Source organism: Bactrocera neohumeralis, chromosome 3 (assembly GCF_024586455.1).
Source record: "Bactrocera neohumeralis isolate Rockhampton chromosome 3, APGP_CSIRO_Bneo_wtdbg2-racon-allhic-juicebox.fasta_v2, whole genome shotgun sequence".
NCBI classification, from domain to species: Eukaryota; Metazoa; Arthropoda; class Insecta; order Diptera; family Tephritidae; genus Bactrocera; species Bactrocera neohumeralis.
This window is the reverse complement of record NC_065920.1, coordinates 50,760,939-50,785,400: the sequence shown is the minus strand read 5'-3', so window position 1 is coordinate 50,785,400 and position 24,462 is coordinate 50,760,939. Positions and strand designations below refer to the sequence as shown.

At 34.0% G+C, this 24,462-nt stretch overlaps 2 protein-coding genes across 2 annotated transcripts; one reads left to right on the top strand and one right to left on the bottom strand.

Annotated features, from left to right (window-relative positions):
- Positions 1-15,010: 15,010 nt before the first annotated feature.
- LOC126753366 (uncharacterized) lies at positions 15,011-19,965 on the bottom strand. Its single transcript, XM_050464758.1, has 4 exons — positions 19,197-19,965; positions 18,267-19,119; positions 16,825-17,585; positions 15,011-16,345 (listed from the first exon to the last, which is right to left on the bottom strand). The coding sequence occupies exons 1-4, from the start codon at positions 19,785-19,787 to the stop codon at positions 16,001-16,003; spliced, it is 2,550 nt and encodes an 849-aa protein (XP_050320715.1). The 5' UTR covers positions 19,788-19,965; the 3' UTR covers positions 15,011-16,000.
- Positions 19,966-22,143: 2,178 nt separating this feature from the next.
- LOC126753379 (protein disulfide-isomerase A5) lies at positions 22,144-24,345 on the top strand. The gene is made up of 4 exons (XM_050464775.1): positions 22,144-22,358; positions 22,410-23,055; positions 23,115-23,720; positions 23,779-24,345. Exons 1-4 carry the CDS (start codon positions 22,332-22,334, stop codon positions 24,063-24,065), a joined length of 1,566 nt encoding a protein of 521 aa, XP_050320732.1. The 5' UTR covers positions 22,144-22,331; the 3' UTR covers positions 24,066-24,345.
- The last annotated feature ends 117 nt before the right edge of the window (positions 24,346-24,462 follow it).

The following is a 24,462-nucleotide window of genomic DNA, read 5'->3' as shown; positions in this document are numbered from 1 at the left end:
TTGTCATGCTCTTCATACTCACGTTTTCGCCGCCGTGTTTGAATTTCTGTCTACAATCCATGCGCCGCTTTGTTGTTCTTCAGGCGGGTAATTGCTATTCGAACTTCTTCATGGTCGGTCAATGGAACGTCTGCTCCATCGTCATCGGTTGGGGAATCAGGTTCGTTTTCCTCCGCTGTGACACGGCACTCCCGTCGTACAGGCTGGATTCTTTTGCATGTTCCAAAAACCAATTGTTTCAGTTGCAGCTGTACATAACAAGTTTGAGATGCCGTCCCACAGTTCCCTTATACCGAGTTATTGACGAGTGCTTTCAGAGAGCAGTAGTGCAAGTCGAGTAGAAAATCGTTCTGCTGTCTGTTGTTGAGACGTGTCTTCTGTCTATCACACCATCGATCTGGTCAAGCTCTTTTTCGATCCGGATTTTCAGGTCTTTGATTTTCTCATGTTGGAATCTAGTCTACAGATAACCATATTTCGGGCCCCTTCAAATCGATCAGCTTTGATCCACGTGATGTTTCGATCGTAACGTTGCGAGGTAATGCAGTCATACCTTCTCTCCCTGGCGACACGCCCTAACTGGCATTTTGGTCACATAACGATATCTATGGTTTCAGTTGCTAATTTTGTTTGAAGTTTAAAGAAATTATTGTCTCTTTCTACATTATACCGAGTTATTGACAGCTTTCAGGATTTTCAAAAATCGAGTGAAAATCGTTCTCTTTATATATATATATCTGACGTATCACACACAAATTTTAAATGTCGATCTGGTTAATATTTTCGATAGAGACATTAGTGAAGGCGCGCCGACTACATGTAAAGTGCTTTCAAAACTTTAATCTCTCGAAACGGTGTTTTCAAAGTCGGTGAGCAAGATTTCTCAGAAACGGCTTAACCGATCGGTCTGAAATTTTTACATAGGCTTCTTAACCATATTTTTTAGTAATCAGTCGAAGGATTTCCCCATCCGATCAAAATTTCTTATTTTTATAAACAAGTAAAGACCCGAATTCCGGTCCAAAATCGAACCTTTTGCTTTGAGTAGGCGGCATTTTGTCAAAGAAATTTTTTTTGCTAATTCCTTCGATCAATCACTAGATTATTTATTATACTCGTATTAATGAAATTTATTTGGTTTTTGCATTTGAGATGATCCAGAGATATCTCTCTCCCACCACAAATCCCACACCTATTTTTATATGGACCACTATAAAATGCCAATATCAGGACCTGCTCCCATCCGTCCTTGTCCCGTCCATCGCATTTCTTGGACGGCGGTGATGTCAGCCTTCACTCTTACGAGGACATCAACCAGCTGGGCATCGGCACCTTCCCAATTAAGGGACCGGACATTCCAGGTTCATGCCCTCATATCGTAGTCCTTATTTCGTTTGCCACGGTCGTCATCAAAAGGTGGGTCTCTCATCCGAGGCTGTTTACGCTTTTTCATTGGTAGTGTTTTTTACGTAGCGGTTCCCAAATCCAGCGCACAACTCGGTGAAGGGGAAACGGATGTTCTTAGGCTACCCAGAGGATACCGGAAGTCATGAGCTGCTTGAGCCATATGTAAAAGAATCATTTCTGGCCACTCCCAAGTGAATGGGGTTCAGAGAACTCAGATCATTGACAGCAACTTCATAATACCCCCTCGTAGAAGCCCCCTCCTTATTTGCGAAAAACTCGGACAGCCACTTTTCACAAGCTTCTTTTGAGTTCAACTTTACACAGGTGGTAAGCACTTGGCGCTATGTCCGAGCTATATGGTGGATGCGGTAAAACTTCCGATCCCAGCTTCCGCAGCTTCTCACGAGTCATCAACGAAGTGTGTGGTCTGACGTTGTCGTGATGGAACACTACATTCTGCCTGTTGGCCAATTCTGGACGCTTCTAGTTGATCGCCTGTTTCAAGCGGTCCAGTTGTTCGCAGTAGATGGTAGAATTAACGTCTGGCCATATGAAAGCAGCAGTAGATGAGTCCCTTCCAATCCCACCAAACACACAACACAACCTTCCTGGCCGTCAATCCCGGCTTGGCCACTGTTTGGAACGATTCACCGGCCTTTGACCACGACTGTTTTGGCTTTATATTGTCGTCTGTGATCCATTTTTCGTCGCCGATCACCATCCGCTACCAAAATGGGTCGAGTTCGTTCCCTTTCAGCAGCATATCGCAGGCGTTGATTCGGTCCAGAAGGTTTTTTTGCGTCAAATCATGCGTCACCCAATAATCAAGCTTTTTTGTGTATCCAGCCTTCTGCAGATAGTTTAAAATGGTTTGGTGACTAAACCCCATCTTCTGGGCGATGTCATGAGATGCCACATGCCGCTCTAACTCGATGTTTTCATTGATTTGATCTGTATTCGTCGTCACAGGTCTCCGCCGGCTGCCTTATCTATGGTGTCGTTTTCACCCGCTCAGACTCATCGAAACCATTCCTCCGCAGTTCGAAGTGATAGAGTACCATCCCCCAAAACACCATTAATCTCACGGAACGTTTCTCTAGCAGATTTGCCTTTAACGAAGGAAAACTTTAAAATAGCGCGAATTTCGGCGTTAGTGAACTCCTTGTTTACACGTCTATAACTGTTGAACGCAATATCCAAACTAATCATGCATAGCGTCGTTTTATAGGTTATGTCAAGACCTTCAAAGATGTATAGTATTGCCAGATACGAGCTCTGTAGCGTTTTATACATAGCCATGAAATTCAAAAGACAAAAAGGCGGAAGGGAGATATTTGACAACCTAATATTTGGTCAGACTTGCAACGAATCTGAACCGTCTGGACCGTCCGAAGGAAGCAAACGCTGAGAAGCGACCAATAGGAGGGAGAGGAATTGTATTCCGTCAGCACAACGCCAACCACATGAAAGAATAATGGCTCACCAGAAACTACGGAAGCTTACTTCGGAAGTTCTACACAATAAATTTATAGTCCAGGCCTAGTAACAATAGATTATTGCCGTTCTTAAGAACAAAACATCATACATTTTCTCATCATGTACTGTAAATTTGTTGTTTTCATTATGATACAATTTACTATGCATTTAACATTTGCTTTTTAAACTCATACAAAATATAATAATTTCCACCAATATCAAACTTCATTATTGCCTTTTTTAATTAAGCGTTTGGAAATTGATGGGTATTTTTTATATACTATTTTGCTATCATAGTTTGTCGATGTTATTGACTTTCGCTTAAAAATGGTCACTGGCCATAAACTGGTTTACTTAATAGACTTTTCATTGCTTTTTTTCCATAAACTACTATTTTGAATAATCACACATATAATACTTCCATACATACTTACATGAATTTTATACGAGACATTGTAGTTTGTGGTAGACTCTGCTTTAATTAATTTTCTGATCTATTTTTAACTAGTTAGGTAGAAAACTTATAATTTTCCCTCTGAAAACTTACAATTGACATCTCCGAAAAGGCAGAAAAAAGTCGGTAGCCTAGAAATGCCAACGGATCAAATTTGTCTCGAAATCATTAAAAAAAATTTTTTGATTTTTTCTACAATCTTTTTTTATGTTCGTGGTAAGTTGGCTTTCCATATGTCAATATGTGTTTGCAAAACTTCAAACAGTCAATTAAGAATTTGGTCGTTTTGTAAGTCTATGTGATGCAATTCCTCGTAAACGACGGGATTTTTGAGCATGGAAATGCAAAATGTATGGATTTTTCATCACGATAATGATTGTGACTGACAATTCGCCAAACCTAAAACGAGTTACAGCTTTTAATTTTTTTTCTGTTTTCGAAACTAAAAAATCCGCTTCGCGAATATAACCAATGCAAGTGCAATGAAGGCATTAAAAGTAATTCGCCGAAGGCACTGAAGGTCACCTCATCCGAGGCTTATAACATTTGTATGGAAAATTTGAACAATCGTTGATATACATACATATGTATGTATGTACTTTAGGGTTCTTCAAAAAAATTTTTGGAATTTTTTTTTCAACTTTTACCCCCTCAAATGTTAGTGATTGACAAACAAAACATCCTCCCTCAAGCCAGGCGCTGTAGCTTAACTCTAAGGGGTCGCTATTTTTTTTTTTAGGTTCCCATACATTTAACATGGGAATTTTCGTTTTTCATTCAAACTAAAATTTAACCTACTAATTTTCGTTTCTCAAAAATAACCCTCACATATTCAGAAAGTTCAAACTTTAAAAATTTCTGCGACAAAGTTTGATTATCAAAATTTGACGACTAAACATAGTGATTTGAAATTTGGAATTTTTTCAATAAAAATAAAAAAGTTTCTGAGAATAATAATTTACCATCGAAGTCCGTATGTTCGTGTTCAACAAACAATCGCGCTGTTGCATCGTCAATTTAGGCAAATCCAAAAGTTTCGACTCGCAACTTATCGGCACAACATGGAGTTAGCAGACGTTCATCACAACGGATAACTCATGATGACTTAAACCTGTTATCGTACAAAGTTCAAATAAGACGCCGGTTAAACCCTTTCCCTCCTTAATTTTGCCAAAAAATTATTGAAATGGCCGAAGAAGACAATAACTTGACAAATTGCCTATTTATGTATGATGAGGTTCATTTTGATCTAAACTGGAATAATTACCATGTGAAGTAAATCAAATCCACAAGACAGAACTTCACCCAAAACGAGTTACTATGAGTCACGAGTGGTGTGCAGTATCATCAAGGTGTATTGTCGGGTCATACTTCTTTGAAACGATCTACAGTAACTGTCAATGAGCACCGTTATTTAGAGATCTTGAATGAGTTTTTTACACATAAATGCGCCGAAGCCATATCCCTTTCAATTGAGTTTATTTCCAGCAAGACACTTAGCCCAATCGGTTATTGCGGAGCTTCAGCGAAATTTTGAAAACAAATTAATAACAAAAAACTTCATTTTTCAGGTCACCTGACCTGTACTTTTTTTACTTATGTAAAGCAAGATATGTCAAAACAAAACCCAGACATCTGACAGACTTCAAGTAATCCATTAAATCGATAATTGAAGCAATCGACTTCAACCCTTCAGACCGCAATGAATAATTTTCTAATTAGACGTCGCATATGTGTGGCTTAACATGGAGACAAGTCGAAAATTTTCCTTCAGGTTTGATGAGTAGTGTAATTGTTCTAAATAAAAACATGTAACCCGAGGAGATCAGACTTTCTTTTCCGTTGAGTTTAGTATTTCTAAAGTGTTATTTTCGAAAATATATATATATATAAATATATCGGAAATGACAGAATCAAGTAAGGGATATATCACGAAATATGTACATACAAAGGCGTTAAAGTTGACTTTAGTAAATCTTCAATCGCTGATTTCTTAAAGAAATTTCTTTAGCGGAACCCCGGAAAAGTTTTGAAAAAAATGTAAAGCGAAACCTCAGATGAAGAAGATGTAAGGAGCAAGTTTGTTCAATCGTAAAGAATTAAAATTAACATTCGGACTAGACGAAAGCGCCTTAAGGAAGCTATAGCTGAAACCGAATCTCTAACTGTAAACATTTTGTGGAATACCATATAATATTTTTAATGAAACCAATAAAAGTGTTTACTTTGTGCGTACTACTACTTTAAAATATTAAAAAAAAAAATGTATGTTCCATGTTTTTTTCCAGTCCATCTACTCGTAATTTCTTAGTAGCAACTGTAAAAAAGTAGCTTTGAATGTTAAGTGGGGTCTTCTTTTTCATTTTCTGGATAAACTAACCACCAACAGAAAGTACAAATTTCACCGAAGACTTTAAAAAAAAAATAAATATTTTGAAGTGTGAATTTTTGTTCCTAAATTAGGATTTCTTTACCAATTTTCACATATTATTACCTACAACTTCTCAGTTGAACGTTCTTCATTAGAACCTGTAGTTTTTCCAGAAATCGGGAAAATCCTTTATTTTTTCCTTAAATTAATTTTCATTTCATTTTTGTTTTATTATCTTCCTTTTCCAATGGGTTTCATCCTACTCTTATTTTGGTTTGGTTGCAAACTTCACGACCTATAGTATTGTAAAATTTTCAAACAAAATAAATGGCAGTCAGGAAATAATTATTTTGATTAGCCACTACAATCATTTAATAGTGCAGGGAAATGCAATGAACCGGTGGCGTATACGTAACATATAATAATCCTTTGGATTATTTACATCTACTCGGTATACAAAGTACATTTTATGTACGTATGTATGTACTATATATCATTAAGCACTTCTCGCGCATTATCTGATTCACCTCTGTGCGAAGTTTCGCTTCTCATTTTATTTCAAAATAAATTTTTCAATACCAACTTGACTCAGTATTCTTATTATTGCTATTGTTATGCTGTTTTGCATATGTAAACAAATACAAGAAACAGTCAGAAAGTCAGCGACACTTTGTTCTGCTTTGCTTGTATTCCATGTTCTACTCGTACTATTTGTATATACATATGTATGTATATGTGTGAGTTCTGCTTTGTTTCCATAATTGATCTTGTTACATGTTGTTATTGTTGTTAGCGGTTTTGTGCATTAGCAAAACTTTGTTAGTTTAGTTTCGTTTAGTTATTTGTGTTTTATGCAAATTTTCACAGTGTTTTGTTTTGCTTTTGTGTTTCTATTCGCACTTTGGTGCCTCAAGCGCCACAACACACATATGTACATATATGTGCTACAGTTCGCAGTTGGTTATATTGCATTTATGGTTATGATACTTTGCATGATTTTATCGAATACTCTATAGTTACTCATACCACATAAGTATAAACTTAGGTGACCGCACATACAAGCCCTTTAGGAAAAAATAAATGAAAAACAAATTTTTATTTTTCAAACATAATATAATGAAATGAACTGACATAATGAGATAAACTACCAAAACGAAAAAAACTGGTATAATAAAATAAACTGGCATAATGAGAAAAAATGGTACAATGAAATACACAGATAATGATATAAACTGAAATTATTGAAAAAATTAAATAAAAAACTGGCATAATGTAATACAATATATTGTCATAATGAGATAAACTCATGCAATGAAATATACTGATATTGAGATAAATTGGCACAATGAAATATACTGGTAATGAAATAAACTGATGCATTGAAATATACTGATGTTGAGATAAACTGGTATAATATAATAAAATGAATAGATATAATGAGATTAACTGGTACAGTGAAATATACTGATAATGAGATAAACTGGCATAATAAAAAAATTGGCATAATAAAATGAACTGGCATAATGAGAAAAAATTATACAATGGAATTCACCGGCAATGATATAGTGTAAACTGAAATTATTAAAAAAAATGGTATGATGAACTGGCATAATGTAATATATTGTCATAATGAGATCAACTAATGCAATGAAATATACTGATATTGCGGTAAATTGGTCAAATTAAAAACTGGTATAATGAAATAAATTGGCATAATGCGATAAAATGGCACAAGAAATATACTGGGAATGAGATAAACTGACGGAATGAAATATACTGATATTGAAATAAACTGGCATAATGAAAAACTGGTGCAAAGAAATATACTGATAATGGGATAAACTGGAATTATTGAAAAAACTGAGAGAACTAGTATGATAAAATGGTCTGACATATTGAAAAAAACTGTTATAATTAAATAAACTGGCATAAAGAGATAAACTAACATATTAAAATATTGATAGAAGAGTAAGTTATAAAAGTATTTGGTCTTACTTGTATGAACTTGGACCTGATTAGTTCGAAAACTTTCATAAAAACGTCGTTTATTCAAAGTGTCAAGTTGTATAACCTTCTAGAACATGGTTTCTTTGATCTATTGTTAAATGTTATATTTTATAACGCGTATTATTCCTGGCTGAGTGCATAGAACGATTTCTTTTGAAAAACTATCTAATAGCTTTTTGTTTTCAAGAAAAAAATTAAAACAGAAGAATAAAAAAAGCGATATTTTTAAAACAAAAGTCTAAGGTTACCACATTATGCACCGACATTCCGCCCCCCGCTCCAAAGCTGCTGAGAACTCTAAAATTCATTAAGGGATCATACAAAAAAATTTGACTTTTTGGGGGAGCATATAATTTAAGGAGACTCCTAGAGGGACAACTTAAAATTATTTGTATTGACTCCTTCTTGGAAAATCAAGAATAAAAATTACTTTTCTTTAAACAACCCAGAGCACAGACTTGTAGAATTTAGTCTTTGTTCGTCGAAAGAGGACTTTACGTCTCTATTGCTCACTCAGTCCGAAGTAGTACTTGTTGATAAGAATTATTCTGCTTTGGATTTTGAGGCTGACGTTGTTGGTGTTAATGCTGGTTTCAAGATAGACAAAATTATCCACGACTTCGAAGTTATGACAGTCAACAGTGACGTGTGAGCCCGAAACATTTGTTTGTCTGATAGCAGGGGATATTTCGTCTTGCCTTCGTTCACTACCATTTCATTTGCTTCGCTTACTTATGCAGTCTGGAGAAAGCAAAACTTACGGCGCGATTTTTGAGGCGAAAGATATCAATGCAACGTCCGCTTCATCGTCATCGATTTAGAAATCGGGTTCATCATCTCCTGGTGTTATGCTTTCACTACCATTCAGCAGGCTGTAGAAGTGTCCCTCCATAATTTTAGTATGCTCTGAATATCAGTCACTAAATGACCCCTGGGGGTTCTACAGGAGTCTTGAAACCTATTTAATGAGAAATAATTAACTGTATGCATTTCAAAAGTTCAGACTTCATAGTTGTTAAGACCTTCGAATTTCATATTCTAAACGTGTTTTATACCTACATACATATATTCAAATATATATTGGGATTTATATGCCGCAAAAGTTTAAATGCGTAATTTTTAACATTTCATACAAAGGCATCATTCAGCATAAAATCAGCATTGCAAACATAATAATTGTATTCGAGACCAGCGAATCGAACAAACAACTGGTATAAGCTACTTCGATAATCAAATAACGGTAAAATAGTAAGCGGATACCCACTTTAGCATGTTTCTTATCGAAATTGTCTTAAAGAAAATCAGAGTTTAAAATATTTGGCACAAACTTATGCAAAAAATTAGTAAAACTTTTTCCTGCAGGGCATGGTCTAAGCAAATGCATCCTTATATATTTATTTATGTAAGCATAAGATTCACATGTAGCTCAAACAACAAGTACACAAAACGCACATTTTACACTTTCATTTGTAAATATTATTTAATGCATGCAATATCCTCCTGACGACTTTGTAGTAGAATAATAAACAAGAAAAAACGTTAACTTCGGCTGCACCCTTCACAGGTGCATTTCTTTTAGTAATTATATGCTCAGTTTGTATGGAAGCTATACGCTATAGTAATCCGATCTGAAAAATTTCTTCGGAGATTACATTGTTGCCTTAGAAAATAATCTATACCAAATTTCGTGAAGATACCAGTTAGACAAAAGTTTTTCTTACCAGCACTAGATTCCGATCGTTCAATTTGTGTGGTAGCTATATAGTAATCCGATCTGAACAATTTCTTCGGAGATTACATTGTTGCCTTAGAAAATAATCTATACCGAATTTCGTGAAGATATCTTGTCAAATGTGAAAGTTTTCCATACAAGAACTTGATTCCGATCGTTCAGTTTATATGGCAGCTATATGTTATAGTGGTCCGATATCAGCAGTTCCGACAAATGAGCAGCTTCTTGAAGAGAAAATGACGTTTGCAAAATTTCAAAACGATATCTTAAAAACCGAGGGACTAGTTCGTATATATTCATACGGACAGACAGACGGACATGGCTAAATCAACTCAGCTCAACATACTGATCATTTATATATATACTTTATAGGGTCTCCGACGCTTCCTTCTGGGTGTTACAAACTTCGTGACAAACTTAATATACCCTGTTCAGGGTATAAAAAGGTGCTCAGCTAATGTTAACACTGACAATGCAACCAGCTAAATTTATTTACTTGTACATCCATACACACACATGTAGCTTACACACGAATATATTATAAATGGCATTACAATGTTAAGAACGTGATTACCATAGCAAACAGGATGTATTTGCAAAAGGCTTTTGATCTTTAAGTACTATTTACAGGGTTTGTCCGAAAAGTAACAGGACTGAGTCGATTTAAAAAAATTTATTGAATTCTTTAAAAACTTTCAAAATAGGCTCCTTCTGCGTCACGGAAGGCATTCTCCAGAATAGCCTTGAGAGCCGAGGTGCATGCTGCTTGGATCCCCTCTGTCGCCTCAAAATGCTTGCCTTTCATCGGCCTTTTCAGGCCACATCTGGGCTGTAGGGCGGTTGCGGAAGCGTTGGAATGCCGGCCTTGGTTAGGTAGCTGTTCACAAGAAATTCGGTGTGAGCCTGGTCGTTGTTGTGGCGCAACTTTCATTCGGCTGCGATGTCTTGTTGGATCCGATTGACTCTTCGTTTGAGTCTCTTGAGGAATTCCACGAATAACTTGGCGTTGAAGATTTGTCCATTTGTCCAGGAAGAAGATCAGTTTTTTGTACAATTTGATGTCCACTGCTTTTGAAATAATATTTGATAATTTTTTAAGTATAAAATAAGTCTGCTAAAATGAGATACTATATAGTCGGCAAGGTGTTCCAATAGGGAGTTTTTTGTACAATTTGATGTCCACTGCTTTTGAAATAATATTTGATAATTTTTTAAGTATAAAATAAGTTTGTATAATATGTTAAAATGAGACATTCTCTATAGTCGTGCCTGAAGTTTTCACATTTATTTATGGTTTGAGCTAATAATTCATCAAGCAAGTATCAAAAGAACGCATAATGAATGAAACTCGGTAAAGCCAGAACACAAACTCTTCTCCTTTATCCAATAGCTAAGCCGCCGCAGCCAATTCCACTCAAAAACAGTAGGATAAGCTGGAACTTGCACTCCTAATAGTCCCACATATGCGATTTCATTGAAAAAAATCGACCCGCTCTAATACACATATAGCGTCGACGAATAGGGCTGACGCGATTTTGACAACTGGTGGTTTATTTGCTTATGGATGTTTACGGATTTGTGTCAAATTTTGTCAGTGACTACAGAAAGGTTTGCCACTTCGTCATGCCACGTTTCATTTTGGTACAACCCTTGAACAATCGCCTAAAATTACTACGCAAATTCACGTTCTCCGGTGGGTACTGTAAAAAAAATCAATCAAAAAACTACTGTGAGCGTCAAAAATAAGTAAACAGCAATGCTATCAATATTAAAATGTTTATTACAACGCAGTCTTTAATAAAATAATAAAAAGTTTTATTGTAGAATTCAAGGTTTATATTATGAGAGTTTAACTTAGTATTAATAATAAACAAAAACTAAAAACAGCCAAAAATAATTCACTAAAATTAAAAATACTCTCGTTTTTTCGCGTCAAAAAAGTAAACAAAGTTCTGTAAAGCTAAAATATATGTACATATGTACATAAACTAAAAAAATATTCATTCCAGTATTTTGTTTACTTTCCTTTGGACTTCAGGACCTCACTTACTCTTCTAAGCTTGGATTCTGCAACATTTTTTGTAAATTCTGGAGAGATTTTGCTCAATTCTTTTTTAGGTCATCCTTGCTTGAAATGTTCCTCTGCCTGATTTTTCGGTCAAGGTGCTCCCACAGATGCTCGATAGAATTACTGTCTGGGGACCGCGGAGGGTTTTGGTATTCGATTTAACAGCTACTCATTAAAAATTTTGGAATTGTGTTTAGAATTGTTGTTCTGTTGAAAGATCCAATTTCCTGATAGTCCTAATTTTTCAATGCTTGGAGCAACGTTATTTTTTTAATTGTTTAAATAATCTAATTTAATAATCGTGGACTGCCAAATAGCCCCAAATTATAACCGTTCCTCCACCGTGCTTTACGGTGTTGGTAACACACTTATCATCAAGGCTTTATTTTTGGATCGCCAAATTTTAGATTTTTTTTTCAAATATTTCAAATTTGCTTTCGTCCGTATACAAAATGTTTTCCCAGAAGTTTGCAGCCTGATTTGTATTGTATTTTTTTCCAATTTCAACTTCTGCTGTTGATTCGCCTTTAATGTATAGGGCTTTTTTCGTGGTACCCGTCCATGCAGACCGCTTTTGTGCAATGTTCTCCTGATTGTACTGGCACTTACGGGCTTACCCCATATCTCCGTTATACATATCTTTTGATATTTGACAGCGTTTGAAACTGGATTTGTTTTTACTTCCCGTACTATTGATCGCGTTTCAGTGTCAGTAAGGCGCTTTGGTCGACCCGGCAGTGACAAATTTTCAACAATCTGATGTTTAACATGTTTATCAATCATTTTTCCATTGTGCAATGGTGTCTTCCAACTATTTTTTTGATTTCGCGAAGAGATTTACTTTCTTTATGCAAATCTAATATGATTTTTTAACCGTTTCAGTGGTTGTTCGCCTACTCATTGTAAAATTTGATATTTTAGCGACATAACCTCAGAAAAAACAATAGTCATATTATAAGCCTTGAATTCTATAGCAAAACTTGTTATTGTTGTATTAAAGACTGCGTTGTAATAAACACTTTAATGTTGATAGCATTGCTGTTTACTTATTTTTGACGCCCACAGTATCCTCTCAGATGAGTCCAATTTCCGGCTTAATGGTTTCGCCAACAAACAAAATTATCGTGATTCAAATCTTCATGTGATGCAGGAAACGCAATTGCATCGGTGCGTCGCCTCATTTTTCACCTAAACATGATCACATTGCGTGCAAAGTTTGGCGACTAGTTAATTCCGAGATTTGGTATTTGGCAGCCAAGATCATGTAATTTAACGCTTCTAGATTATTTTCTCTGAGGGTATGTTAAATCAAATGTTTACGGGTTTTAACCAGCAACGCTCGAAGTACTCGAAAACAACATTCAGCGAATTGTGTGGAGACACTTTGTTGAAACCATCAATGCCATAAAGTTAGCAGCGTAACTAAAAAAGAGAACCCATTTTGACCAAATTTGAGTGTTTTATTTCATTTTAACATCGTCGTTCTTGTTTGTACACCCCGTACGTATTTACATATAGTACTATAAAAAATATCAACACAAATTGATTAATTTTATAAATTTATTTGAAAAGTCAATCATAATAATTTATATACCAACAACGTCGATATAAATAGAATATATGTATATAAGTATATATGCATTTATGTATATAAAATTATTTAAATATGAATGTATATTATATGTACTACGAGTATGATATATTAGTACACAATGTATTGACGTGCGTTTGTAAATATGTACATATGCAGCTATGCACGAGTGCGTGCTTTAATTGTTATGCCAAACGAGTGCATTATCCATTTAACCTCAAGTTATGGACGGCGAAGATGCAACTTACTGGTAAGCCAATTGAATGCTAATTCTTTCATTTATATCTTTTTGGAATTTTTTTTTTGTTTCGTAATTTTTGCATGTAAAATGAATGTAGTTATTTATGAACGAATGAGATTTTTTACTCTTACTTTTAAGAGCCTTGCAAAATATTTATCTCCCACTTGTCGAAGTGGCAATATAATAACAAAATTGAATACTGGAAATTTACTGGAAAAAGTTCTTAAGAACAAAATGATTGGAGAATATTCGAAAAGTTAAGTAAAATTAAAAAATAAATAGAACTAATGTATTCTGTTTACTATTTTTGATACCACGAACATATGTATGATAAACATATTTCAACTTTCAGGAAAAAAAAACTTTCGAGACCTGAAATTGAAACCTTTAACTTTTCATTTAAAAGCGTTATTTAACATATTTTAAAATGCAAACATTTTTAAAAGCAAAAAAAAAAACAATTAAACACAAAAATATCAAAAAAAAAATATTTATATTTAGAAACAAAATTATTTTCGTATTAAAAATATAAAAGAAAAAAAATAAAAAAAAAAATTAAAAAAAAATAAAAAAAAAAAAAAAAAAAAAAAAATAAAAAAAAAAAAAAAAAAAAAAAAAAATAAAAAAAAAATAAAATAAAAAAAAAAAATAAATAAATAAATAAAATAAAATATAGAAAAAATAAATACATACATATAAAAAAAATAAAATCTTAAACAATCAAACAAAAAAAAAATTGAGAAAAGCAAATTAAAAAATAAAATATTTAAATATTAAAATATAAGAAAAAAAAAATTATTTTAAAAATAAAATAAAAACAAATGAAGTAAAAAAATTAATAATATAAAACTAAAAAATTCCATTAATGAATGTAGAGTTGGAGAAAATATTGTAATTAATTATGAATATTATTTCTATGAATTTTTTAAGTTAATAAAGTAATAATATTGAATTTCTAAAATGAAAGCATTTCAAAACCCATCGTACACTAAACAGAAAACAGCCACAACTCAAAAATTTTGTAAAACTTTCTTGTTAAACAAACAAGTTCTCAATATGATGAGCGCAATAACGTCTTTGTATGTTAATATTCTATAAAAAAAAAGTTGATTATTTAGAGTTGTCCCAGGGTTGTGCTTCCTAGGTTCAAGTCCAGCTCCGCTCAAATTTTTATACAACCTACGGTTTTGTTGAAAATCGCGAAATAAAATTTTGACCTTTATCAACAGTTAGAGAAAGCTTTATTATAGAGACACAACTCAAATATACTATATTGGAAAATAAAAAAAAAATTATTTTTGTTATCTGCGAAAAAAAATCATAATATTATAAACATATTTATATTAATTTTTAATTTTTTTTGTTTATCTCCCTTTAATGTTTTTTTCTTTTTTTATTTTTCTTTAATTTTTTTTATTTCACTTTAATAATTTTTCACTTTTCTCAATTTTTTTTTCTTCATATTTTATTTTAATTTTATACAATTAAGAAAATAAAAAAAATATTTTTTTTTCAATGAAATTTTTATTTTTTTTTTTAATTTTTTTATTTTAATTTTTTTTATTTTAATTTTTTTTATTTTAATTTTTTTTATTCTAATTTTTTTTATTTTAATTTTTTTCATTTTAATTTTTGTATTTTCTTAATTTTTGTATTTTCTTTCTTTATTTTTGAATAACTTCGTTTGAGTTGTGGCCGTTTTTTTTTAATTAATGAGTGATATCTACTTTTATGTCGCTCAACTTTTGAACGAAAATGTAATATGTTATGAAAATGTAAGTGTTATAATTTATGACATCAATAATAACGTCAATCTCCTTTCTATAAAACTGGTATTTCTATATTGTACATACTATATTATTTCACTTTTTTATTAAGCATCTTATACCAATTATAGTTTTCATGAAAAGCGCTTTTTCATATTGAGGCACTTACAGAAAAATACTTTGATATATAAAAGAGAAAAGTTGCACTCATAATTAGCCTGCTGTGAACATTAAAGTACCTATACCACTGTAAATACTTTTGTGCCCAAATATGCAAACGAGCTGTGCTTTGTTTTGTTGCTAACACATGCAAAGATATTTGTATTTATAGAGTAAATGAAATAAAATATCACTTCATAAATATGTATGTATGTGTAAATACTTGCTTTTTAATTTTTTTGTGTTCCAATACAAAATTTAACAAAGTACCCAACAACATAGGATTTTGACAAGAGAAATTTTGTTAAATTTGCAACAAAAAAAATGTTTTCAGATTGTTTGGCATGTTTCTTTTTGGTCATAAAGTCAAATGAAATACAACAAATTTATATATAGAAGTCCGTTTTTTTTGAAATTAATGAAAAAATTATGTATATAGCTCCGTAGAAAGTGTACTTAACAAAATGAACTAAGTAAATGATTAGAGTGACTTAAAAACTAAAATTATTTTATTGTTGTTGTTGCTGTTAACTTCTTGGGAATTTACGGGGCTTTCATTACAAATGTAAAAATATGAGTTTTAAATTTTTATTTATATTTTTTGTTAAGGTGGGCGTTTGAAATTTCTTTAACTGGTCACGGGACAGCACAGTCAATTTATCGCCATCGTCATTATACCGAAATTCTTATGAACATCAACAACAACCAATTCTAAGCATAAACAGTTATCAATCCATTAATTGTCGTATTTTGAAATCTTCCAAATTTTGTTGTGGTATCAGACGTAAATTGAAATCATTCGCTAAATGCAACACTGAGTAGAAAGCAATAGAGGGCGAAAGCGCTTCCACCATATTCTGGGACAAAACGTCGGGCAGGTGTTCGTATACATCTTTGAAACTGGCCATGCCGGCTGCAAAGTGTTCCTCCTGTATAATTGGATGTTGCGGTATTTGTTCCGGCGGCGTTGGTTCTTTGATTTGCTTATTTATCAATTGTGTGCAGCAACGTTTTAAATTTTTCATATCGATAACTTTGGCACGCTTCGCAAAGGGCACTATGATTTTGGTGACCTGTGGATTGTAAATAAAATGTATAAAATATTAATTAACTCGGATGAGAAATGAAGAGGTTAGGGGTAGTCAGAATTTCCAGAAATTTATTATTTTTTTCATCAAAAGATTTTTTTTTAAATTCTGCTCCAAGCAGGTGACTGCGGGTTTAGTTTCTTCGAAAACATCAAGAGATATCCTGTTATAGTCCGCATGGCGGTTTTCTGACTTTTACAATTAATGGCCACCGTAAAGAGCTTTGGTAGCAACTGGATCAACATATATTACTTATACAATTATATATATTTTTTAATTTCTGTCAAATAAAGTCGAGACCTTATTTATTGATATGTTTTTCATTTCATAAAATAAAAAATTTAAACAAAACAAATTATGTAAAATTTTAATTTTTTCAAGTCTCTGACTAAATCTAACCCCGAATACAACCACGATTACACTGACACTACATACTTATATATTGAACATTTGTAGGCACTCACCTGACTTGGCGCACCATCAAAGCTCGTTGCAATCTCCAATACTGTATTGTTGGCAGGATTATCGTCACCGATACCATCTAAGGGTGGCGGCTCCAGTTCACCATTGTCGCCGAAAACATTCTGCGAAGCGTTGCCCATATTGTCACCAACCATGCTAACATTTCCACCCATGCTATTCAAACCACCCACATCACCACCACCCAGATCGGCACAAGCGCCATCATCGTGATCGCCAAAATGATCATCAGCTGCGCTGACATGATCATTACCATGTATGCCATCGCCACCGGCCAACTCAATGTCATCGTCCTCAACAACCGGTTGCACTACAGCGCTCGGCGCACACTTAAATTTATTAAACATTTCCGAATTTAATTGCAAATCGGTTGGTAATTTGAGCTTGCGTTGATCCCATTTCTTGTGATAATTCGCTTTACGTGCTTTGTACTTCTCTATTTTAATGAAAATATCGTCGAATTCCTGCTCGAATTTCAATTGCTTTGAACGCTTCTTACTTAGCGCATGACCACGACGTGCTGGAGCCCGTTGATTATTCACACCCTGTAATGTCGGCGCCGTAGACGGGCGCGGTCGCGCACGTTTAAATTTCCAATGTGATGGACCGGCCCAAAATTGTGATATTTTATCTAGTGGTCGATATGAATATTCGAGTTTTGAGGTTGCATCAACCGGACGTAAGTCTTCCAGCAAAACTGGTGCTTTGCGCAAGCCACGACAATTATTTATAGCTGTGCGCTCCTCTATAGAAGATAAAAAAAATAACAATAAAGCAGGATTAAAAAATTTCTTGACTTATTTTGATTTAAATCTTTTTTATATTTATGCATATCCTCAACAGGGTATACTAAGTTTGCCACGAAGTTTGTAAAACTCAGAAGAAATCGTCGAAGACCCTTAAATATACATATGTGACCTGGTATACGGAAAGGGGGCTTAGGTGTCAAAAAAAAAAAAAAGGAGAACAATTAATGAGATAACGAGAAACTGACGATTATTTTTAACAGCTTTTCCCAGAAAACTAGTTTTCGCACGTTAGCTCCCTTTTCGTAGACCAGGTCACATATATGTATATAAATGATCAGAGTGACAAGCAGAAACGATTAAGCCTTGTCCATTTGTCTCTCCGTCTGTACATACGCGAACTAGTCATACAGTTTAGAGACTGTTTCTCCGCAAGAAGCTGAAACGCCGATATCGGCCATAAAAACAAAAACAAAATGATCACTTTATTTGACACGGTATCTTCACGCAAGACATGGATTATTGCCCAAGGCAACGCTACACCGATCAAATTGTTTAGATCAGTCCACTATACCATATAGTAAAAGTTTTATATGGAGAACTTTTTTATTTGTGTAGAGTATTAAACTTTTCGGTGCTGCCGAAGATAACCATTTTTTTTTGTTTATATATTTAATTACCTGTAGTCAACTCCTCAAAATCATTATAGTCCACATCCAGCATAGCAGGTTGATCATTTAATGATGGTAGTGGCTCACATTCCGCGTTAATATCAAATGCCATGGACATATGCTCCCCACCACCATCATCACAATTACCACCATCAAATGGCGCATCTTCAAATGGTACATCTAAACTACCACGTAGACTTTCCGAGTTATCATTATTGTCTGGTATAGCCTCAGGTGTATCGGAGATCACATAACCAGTGTGCAGCGGTCGTAGTTGCAACTCATCAATTTTTTTTATTTGCACTAAGCGATCACAAGGTGCCAAATTCATTGCATCCATTGGTGTGTCCGCTGGCGTATTTCCAGGTGCAGGCGCATCTGTATAATCACAACCGGCCTCCAGCTGTTGTGCATCCCAAAAGCGAAATGTTGTCCGTAATCGTAGCTCAGATTCAGTAGTCAATAAAATATTATTCATTAGTCGATTTGAGGAATTTATTGAACCAACGATTGTATTGAGTTTGCCAAACACTGGATCCTGTAACGGTACTGTATCTAAACGTGCATTTAATGTGTCCTTATTTTTTGTGATTGTTGACACCACACGGCGCGTACGTTTTGGCTTGGTTTTGGCTTTTTCAGCAACTTTTTCACCATTTTTATTCACAACGGCGGCGGAGGCATTTGGGTCTGCATTGCCTTCACCACCCGTTGCCACGTCGTCATCATCATCACTTTGCGCCTGACGATCAGCAAACTTTTGAGCATTTAGACCTGCAGACATACGTAACACGTCCGTGTGTACAGAGTCGACACGAAGTCCATAAACTTTGGACGAAGCTTCTAATGAAGAGCCAGCCACCTACATATATATACATAAAACAAACATAAAAAACCAGTTCATAACTCATTTAAATTTAAAACAAACAATACACTCACCTTAAAGTTATTTAACGACTTGTGATGACGATCCAGTAGCGTAGATAACGTATCAATTAAGGACAATGACCACGCATTATCCTTACTAAGTTTGTTCCCGTTATAAATTTCCAAACATTTCTTCAAAGTCTCATTATCCTCGAACATGGACTCGCGTCCGCTGCCACTTTGTAACATAGTGCGCCGACGCGCCTGTCGTCGTTCCTCATCATCATCGTTTAAAGGTGTAGCCAACAGATTTGTGTTGACATTACGCGCTCCTTCACGGTATATGCCCACTTCCGAACGCCGCAATGGCGTATCTGTGTTAGTGGGCGTCATGTGTACCGTAGCAATATTTGGATGATTGAGTTTTTCTGCGCCAACGAAGCCACTGGTACTGGCTTCCTGCGCCCTTACCTTACGCGGTTGAACCACGATTGCTGTTTGTACTGTTATAGGCTGTACCAAAATATTATTGACCAACTGTTGTTGCTGCTGAACCTGCTGCTGCTGTTGTTTCCAATGTCCGACTGTTGTCAAAGACGAGCGTCCAGACGTTGTCGTTACTTTCGCGTACTGTGAATTCATACAGATAGTAGGCACTGTCATTGAACGTTCACGAATTAAAGGAAAATTTTAACTAAATAATACAATAAATAGCTAATAGTTAATGAGCTAAAAAAGACTCATTTCAACAATTCTGTAATTCTGTTCATTTTTTCGCTGTCTTTATGATTGTTATCCATCGCGTTCATCTTTTTCAATATTTTATGCGCTCATCTTTTGTTTTCGCATTCGCTGAGCGTGGAACTACTGCGTTTACAAGAATACTCACTCACTGTGAATACAACAACAATACTCACTTTTTATGTCCAACTAGTAATTTTTGTATTTCCAATTTCACAATTATTCTAAGAACTCTAATACCCTTTTTTTACCAAAACTATTAGGAAATATAAATGTTTACAATAACAATTTCGAAAATTTCACGTCTAAATATTTTTATAAGAACTAAATGCGTAATTTGCTAGCTCGTAGTTGCTCTTATTTGGCATTGTTTGCTGTACGAAATTTCAGTTGTTTTCAAATAAAGTTAATCTGACGCCACAAAAGTGTGTCGCTGTTGACGTTTGTCATCTGTCAAATTTCAAATTCTAAAGAGTGCGTTCACGCAAAATGGCTCTTTTGTAAATATTTCTTTCGCTTTATTACGGGATATAACGCTATGTATCTTCTCCGAAAATAATAAATAAAATTTATAGTTAAAAAAGCAAACAAGATATTAATCATTATAAAATACAATTTAGCAGCGCCATCTTGCGGTGAGTATTTCGTACACATCGATATGTAGTGATGTATTTGCACGCAACCATAACATAATTAGCATAATAAATGTGAATCATAGCTGCATTGATAATTTTTAGCGCTTAATTAAAATTTTAGTCATTTCTGTTTAAGTAATAACAGATGAAATTTAGTGTATATATATTCATTCTGCCTTATTTTGATACCTACCACCCTGGCCTATTGTAAACAAAATGATTTGTTGATGGGGCAAAGCGGAAAGGCGATAGGTGGAGAAACGACGAATAAAACAAATGGAGTTTTGTTTACAAACAAGAATAGCTTTAAAAAGTAGAGTCAACTGTCAAACGATTGTATTTGCTTATTCCTCTTTCATACACACGAAATTTACATTTAAATGTCAAATAATAATTGAAATAATAATGATGAACGAAATTATCTTGTAAATATACCATATTCGTTGTTTCACTCAGCATAAGATTTCTTAAGAGTTATAATAATCTTTATAAATTAAAATTATTATTAAAACACCAAGGGTTTTATGATTTTTTTAAGAAACAAATAAAACCTATTTTCAAAAACCAATGGTACATAATAGTATGATATTTGAAGAATGTGCTGTTAAATTTTCATGAAGAATTATTAAAAATACGGACAGAGTAATTGTTGAACTTTTTGCCAAAACATATTTTTTATATTCTTTTATTATTTTCTTCAATTTAGATAAGAAAGTTTCTGCTACGAGTATTTGAATTAAAATAAAATTGCTTGAAATCCAAGCAGCATTTGATTTTGCTTTTTTTAATTTCTGAGAATGTCAATTGCACGCGTATATACATATATACCGCAGAGTTTTTATAAATTTATATACGTAGAAAGAAATTTTGAATGTAAGAAAAATAATGAAAAGTTGAGCGCTTACTATGCGAATAGTCGACAACGAACGGTTAATTAAACAGTCGACGTCTTAGGACTATCCGGATACTGCAAACCGAATATTATTATTCGAATAAAGCCCTATCGGTTAATCCGGTTCGTCGAATGCCAAGAGCTTTATTGTAAATATAGAATAAAAAGGAATTTATTTTGAAAAGTGAATATTTTATATTTTTTATTATTATTATTTTATATCTTTTATAAATTATAATTATTAAAGCAAACTTTTAGAACTAAAAATAAAAGTTTCAAAAATTTTCAATGTTTAAAATTATAATTTGAGCATGAAAACGAAAACACAAAAACAATTAACTTTGTTGACTGGTGTAATCATTTTGCTCATATAACACTATAGAAATAGTGTTCACGTAAGTTTTGGGTAAAACAATTTAAAGCTTTGAAAAGTAACGTGAAACGTTCATAAATAGGTATAAAAACAGTACTAATATGTCAATTTTGATTTGGGAGATGAAATTTAGGCATTCTTGAGATAATATGGAATACTAGTGCCCCCCTAAATATGAAAATTAAATAATGAATTCACATACTTGAATATTCTAAATTAAAATTTATTTAAGCGTGCATTTTTTAATATTTTTACTTTTTAAATTTTGTTAACCATAAACACTTACCAAACAATTTGTTTACTTGAAATTGCAACTCTGCATACCGGCTTTTCTATCGGCTGCTCATACGGCATTTTCTAACGTCATCAAATTTTCTCTCAGCTGTGTGGGTGTATAAGTAGTAGCTACTTTACTTTGGTTATTTTAAATTTTAAGTCATTATGTTCTAAAAGTTTATTATTACAGTTTACTATTAACACAAAATAAATCGATATACGGAAAGATAGGGTATATTTATGTGATACACATGCACTGCTTTGGCATAAATTAAGTATTCGCTGAAAACATGTACATAAGGAAGTGGAGTAAACTAGTAAGAAAAAATATATGACCAAAATATATTTTATTAACGGTTAATTTTTAGTTATTCGTATTGCTGGCGTTGCTAAGTAAAGAAAGCGGAGCCAAGACCAACTCTAAAAATGCGGTAGTAGAGGATATAGCAGATTTTAAAGATTTCAAAAAACTAATTCGTACCAAAACCAATGTATTGGTATTGTTTGTTGCGGGGGTGAAGGAAGCACCTGTTGAGTTAAAGGTTTTTCGTGAAGCTGCAAATGTAGTACGCGGTACAGGAACCATGGTATTAATTGACTGTTTGCAAAGTGAACGTAAGAAACTTTGTAAAAAGTTAAAGGTTTCTCCCAACGCTTATATATTTAAACACTACAAAGATGGTGATTTTCATAAAGATTATGATCGTCAAGTCAGTGTTGCGTCAATGGTAAATTTCATGAGAAATCCCACCGGAGATTTACCATGGGAAGAGGATCCTGAGGGTGCAGATGTGTTACACTTTGATGACTACAAAACATTCCAACGTCACATGCAAAAAGATACACGACCAATGTTGGTAATGTTCTATGTACCATGGTGCGGCTATTGTAAGCGGCTGAAACCCGACTATTCTAAAGCGGCAACAGAATTAAAAGGTAAACCCTACGTTATTGCTGCAATGGATGTAGAACGTACCGAGAACGCACCGGCAAGACGTGCCTATAATATAACAGGTGTGCACTTAGTTTATTAAAAAAAAAACATGTATGTATGTATGTATTTTTTTCACTAGGTTTTCCCACCATATTATATTTCGAGCGTGGACAATTGAAAAGCACGTATGAAGGCGACAATAATAAGGAGGGTATAATTTCATTTATGAAAGATCCAGATGCAGCGCCTGTTCAAAAGGAAAAGGAAGCTGATTGGTCAGCTGATCCGAATTCTGAAATTGTGCATTTGACAAGTCAAGGTTTTGAACCCGCACTCAAAGATGAGAAATCCGTTTTAGTTATGTTCTATGCGCCCTGGTGTGGTCATTGTAAGCGCATGAAGCCAGAATATGAGAAAGCGGCGCTAACTATGAAAGAACGAAAAATTCCTGGTGTGTTGGCCGCTTTAGATGCTACTAAAGAGAAAACAATTGCTGGCCAATTCAACGTACGTGGCTATCCAACGCTTAAATATTTTGTGCATGGTGTTTTCAAATTTGATGTTAACGTGCGGGATGCAGCAAAAATAATCGAGTTTATGCAAGATCCGAAAGAACCACCACCACCACCGCCACCGGAGAAGTCGTGGGAAGAAGAGGAGGGTAGTGAGGTGCTCTTTTTGAACGAAGAAAATTTCAACACATTGAAACGTAAAAAACACGCACTTGTAATGTTCTATGCGCCTTGTAAGTAAAGGAGAATAATTATTTCCTTTAATGCACTCTCAATACAATTATTTTACAGGGTGCGGTCATTGCAAGAAAACCAAGCCAGAATTTAGTGCCGCTGCTGAGGCATTAAAAGACGATCCACGCATAGTGCTTGCTGCTGTTGATTGCACCAAACAGCAAAATCTTTGTAAATCTCATGGTGTTAATGGTTATCCCACTATTGTTTATTTTTCATACTTAAAAACGAAAGCCGATTACAGTGGTGGACGAAGCAGCAAGGATTTTATTTCCTACATGACAAACCCAAACCTTTCGGCCAGTGAACCTGTACATGTCAAACACAAGGTAGATGAGCTGTGATCCCAGTATAACTGTGTGTAATCGCAATTTATGAGTTGGAAAGTATATTTCAACTTAACTACTACCCAACGAAATTAATCTACAAATGAATCTAAAACTTTTTTTATACTTACCTAACTATAAGTTCAAATTTGCTACTTGTGAGCATTATCTTTATAAGTTATCTATTATATACATACTCAAGTGTGATTTTTCTTACAGTGCTCTCGAATTTTGATAAATAAAATCTATCATGTTTAGTATTCAATTTGTATTAAAATAAAATATTTCTTTGACTTCAGTTACTTTGTTGTAACTTCCCAAATATATTTATGGAAAGCTGTCAATTTAGTAGACATTGGATGAATAACGGCATTGTTGGGGTTGGGTAGGATTGAATCAAATAGGAGGGGGAGTT